The 4,158-nt window shown below is 37.2% G+C and overlaps 1 protein-coding gene across 1 annotated transcript; it reads right to left on the bottom strand.

The window, feature by feature from the left end:
- On the bottom strand, positions 1-1,516 carry LOC8281444 (protein EXORDIUM-like 5). Its single transcript, XM_002527097.4, has one exon. It carries the CDS (start codon positions 1,323-1,325, stop codon positions 267-269), a length of 1,059 nt encoding a protein of 352 aa, XP_002527143.1. The 5' UTR covers positions 1,326-1,516; the 3' UTR covers positions 1-266.
- Positions 1,517-4,158: the final 2,642 nt, after the last annotated feature.

Below are 4,158 nucleotides of genomic sequence, written 5' to 3' on the forward strand. Positions count from 1 at the left end.
TACCATCAAACCATTCTCCTCTTTATACATCTAAACTATAATTAACAATATTTCTTTTTCTCAAAAACAATATAAAAATTAAAGAAATAAGAAAAATGATAAACACTAATCCAACCCATTCCACAGCCCCCAATCAAACCATTACTCACCACCACCACCACCACCACCACCACCACCGCCACCGCCACCGCCACACTAACCCATAGTTCCAAGATTCAAGAGCAAAGAATCTTGATTTTCTAAAAAAATGAAGAGATGTCTGAAAATTAATCAAGAGCATTAGGGCCAGCACATGCTTTCAGCACAGGGCTCCAAATCCACTGCACCAAAAACTTTCTACCTCTCCTTCCATTCATGTTAAAAGTCCTCCCTTGCCTATCTCTCATTACCTGCCCAATGTACCCACCACCACCTCCTGTCCCATACAATCCTTCACATAAATCTCCGATCTCAGTTGGTGCTGTTGGGTCCTCTCCCGCGTACCAGGCATTCACTAATGGGTTTGAAGACAGCTCTGCCAGCTCATGTCCTATCACACTGATCATTCCGTCCACACCCACGTCCCTATTCGGCGGCTTCAACGTTCCGGGCCCACCTCCTCCCATGTAACCCGGGATGGCAAATGGGTACGCGCATACTTCAGGGCATTGTTTCCCCGAGTTCCCTACCCATGCGTATGGTAATGTATACCCTACCATTGATGGGAATGTGAAGTAATGGAACCCACAAACTGCTCGACAAAAGTCCTGTACGGTCACATCTTGTGCTGTCAGGATCAGGTAGATCCCGTTCTTGTGATCTACTGGGAAAGGAGCTGATTTCACGGCTGTGGCTATGACTTGCTGGATGGATAGACGGGTCAGATGGTTACCATGAGAGTAGGATGCGTCTGTATATTCGCCCGCAATGAGGACAGAACGAGAGACATTGGCACCGGTTTGATCTGTGTAGAGAGAGACAGTTTGCCACCACTCGGAGACGGAAGGCTTGGCAGCAGTAGCAGTGGGAGAGATGGAGTTTATGAAGTCCTTGATAAGGAGTTTTTGGGAATTGGTCCAACGTCCGTACCATATGAGGTAGATGTTAATGGGGGTAGAGGAGAGGACTGGACCCATATGGTAGCGGAGCTGGACTAAGTCTGAAGACCCTTCAAATTTTTTAGACGTGGAGAGGGTTCTTGGAGGAAGTTTTGGGTTGATGTACTCCGGTTTAGTATTTAAGGTCTGAATTTGCGGACTCGAAGTAGTGGAAGCATAGACATATGTGTTACTAAATAACATAAAGAACCCGAGCAATGACAGGAAGAAATGGGGGGGCTGTGACATTTTGAGATGGGGTGGGGGTTGTTGTGGCGGCGGCGGCGGCGGCGGTAGAGGTGGGAGGAGAAGGGGTAGAGTTAAAAGTGAGTGAAGCAAGGGTATATAAAGAGGGGAGAGGTTAAGGGAAAATGGAGAAAATGGGAGGGAAATGGGCGCTGGACTGGAGACAGCTGCAACGTGTGGGCACACTTCACTTTGAGAGTTATTATCTTTCTCTCTCTCTCTTTTTTTGCTGTTGTTTCTAGGAAAATAGAGAATCCACTTGACTTTAGTGAAAGAAGAATTTCACCCCTTATGTTTTTCAACCTCCTGCTTTTTGGCTCGGGTGAAATGAGTGAGCTCTGCATACATCAAACTGCATGTGGCTCTACAACTCATTGATTTGGACAGTCTCTGTTGGGAAATGATGAGGGGTCCTCTGATAAGATAACTGCATCATGTTTTTGGATATTTTCCTTATTCTGTTCTTTTATCTTTCGTTACTGTTGCTAACCTACTTGTCTTCTTGCTTTCTTCTTTCATGCAAAAAGCATTAAGCTTAGCTGCCTTTTCTTTTATCTAATAATTTAGTTTCATGGATAAAATACGCACAAAACATGTTTGCACCACCTTACATATGAACTCAGTCCATAACTAATTAATGGCCTAGTTATTCAGATTTCAAGGTTGTTATAAGATTCCAAACTTCTCTATACTTTGAATTGAATTGGACTAATTTTCTATCTTAATTTAAAAGGTAAACAATTAATAAGATTGATGTAATATTTATTTCTTTATTATTATGGTGTATATATCTCAATCATCTAGAAATAATGGTTGTTTGTAGTACTTAATAATAAACAATTTTGACATACTAAGAGTTACCTATCAATTTTAAAGTAATTATATTACCAATGAAAAAATTAAGAGCATTTCTTTAACGCAAAACTTATTAAGAACCTTTGAAACTTTACGGATGTATTATTATTAGCTCTTATACATCAGTTGTGTTCTATTAGGCCCTTTAATATTTATCATTTCTTTTATTAAAGACATTTTTTACAGAAACTCAAAGTGTTGTTTTCAATTCCTGTTAAAGGCTCGTGACGTGAAGCAAATTGAGGCTGAATAGGATGTGTTTAACACGTTAGGAGCTGACTAGGATAATGAGCATCTTTAAAGGACGTTGTTGTAGAGGGTAATAAAGAACCCTAAATTTCAAAAGTGAATCATTTTTTTAATTGTTATGAAAACAATTTCTACTTACAACGACTATGATTTTGAATGACAAGCTAATCCTTTGATAGTCTGATTTATGCTTTTAGTTAGGTGATAAAAGCTAAAAGTACTAACTATTGTGCTTTCTTTGTATTGATTTACAACTCTAATTGAGTTTTATTTGTTTATTCAGTATATTTTTCCGTTCTTTTAGGCAATTTGAAGATAATTAATATGGAGAAGTAAAAAAGAAATTGAAAAGTATAAGAATCGAGTAAAGAGCGCGAGAAAAATCAAGTTGTAGTGATCACACGGACATACCTCCCTGTCAAAATGAGGATTTCAATTTGAAGTTGGCAACAACTTAGCAGACTCACACGGGAAGTATACAATGCCTTTGTGCTCGCCGTGTGAGTCATGTGCATCACAGGTAGAAACTTCAGAATCTCACACTGGGAGCTTACACCCCCGTGTGCCCTGCCCGTGTGACCTAATCATGAATCCGCATTTTGTAACTTGATTTAAGTCGCACCCCCTGTATATTCCCTTGCAGCCGTCGTATGAAGCTGTATTCACTTTACTATTTAAGAATTTTTATGTTTTACTTTTTAGAGGTTTGACTTTTTACATAGTTTTTAAATAGAGAATAGCTTAGAACATCATTTTCAGAGAGTTTTAGGATTTTTTATCAAGATCTTGAAGGAAGAAACATCAAAACCTACAAATTGTCTTCAAGGTTTGAAGAATTAAATAGGAGGATTTTGCTAGCTTTCAGCCTTGAATAGTTTGAGATTTTCTTTCCTTTATCTTCTCTCCTTATTTTAATATGTATGAACTAATTCTAATTCTATTTGAGTGTTGACGAACCCTAACCTATTTGTATGGATTGAATCATTTTTATGCAATTTGATTATCTTTTTTGTTATCTTTTATTTCCATGATTGCTTATTGTCTACTTCAATTGATAAGTTGACATATTAATTGGATATTGTTTCATTAAATTGATTATAGATAAGTTGTTATGAATTTTGCATTCCTCGAAATAAAGAATTAATTGAGATGCTAGAGATAGATCTACAAGATTCTTTGACATTAGTAATTCCTTAAACTTAATGCATAACCTAGGTGAGTTGGCTTGAGAAAAGATTCCTTGCTCTCCTCTTAGGAATTAGGGGTTTAATCACTTGAGAAAGGTTTTTACCTAAATTAGAGAAATGCTAATTCAACTCTTTAGTTTGATTTAATTATTAATTGATTCATGAAATGCAAAATTAGTTAGGAAGATTCGACACATGAATAGACTTTTCCTTTAATTAATCCCCTCATTTTCATTAAATCTTTTGGATAAATGTTTTTTCTCTACAAGCCTCTTGAATCCTTTCAATCCATATTTCTTTTTGGAATGCTAAAAATTCTACTTGAGCGTGTAAATCTGGGTCACTATCAGCAAAAACACCTCTGAACAAGATTCTAGCACCATGCAAAATGTTTATTTAATTTTTAATTCCAACAATTCAAACAATAATTTCATTGCTAAACATCAGTCAAGGTTTATAAATAGTATTCATAATTAGTCTCTAGATGAATGATAACTTGTACTCATTATTATATTACTTGATACGACCGATGCACTTTATCACGT

Source organism: Ricinus communis, chromosome 8 (genome assembly GCF_019578655.1).
Source record: "Ricinus communis isolate WT05 ecotype wild-type chromosome 8, ASM1957865v1, whole genome shotgun sequence".
Taxonomy (NCBI): Eukaryota; Viridiplantae; Streptophyta; class Magnoliopsida; order Malpighiales; family Euphorbiaceae; genus Ricinus; species Ricinus communis.

Coding starts and splice junctions, on each gene's coding strand:
- LOC8281444 (XM_002527097.4), bottom strand. CDS start 1,325: ATGTCACAGCCCCCCCATTTCTTCCTGTCATTGCTCGGGTTCTTTATG.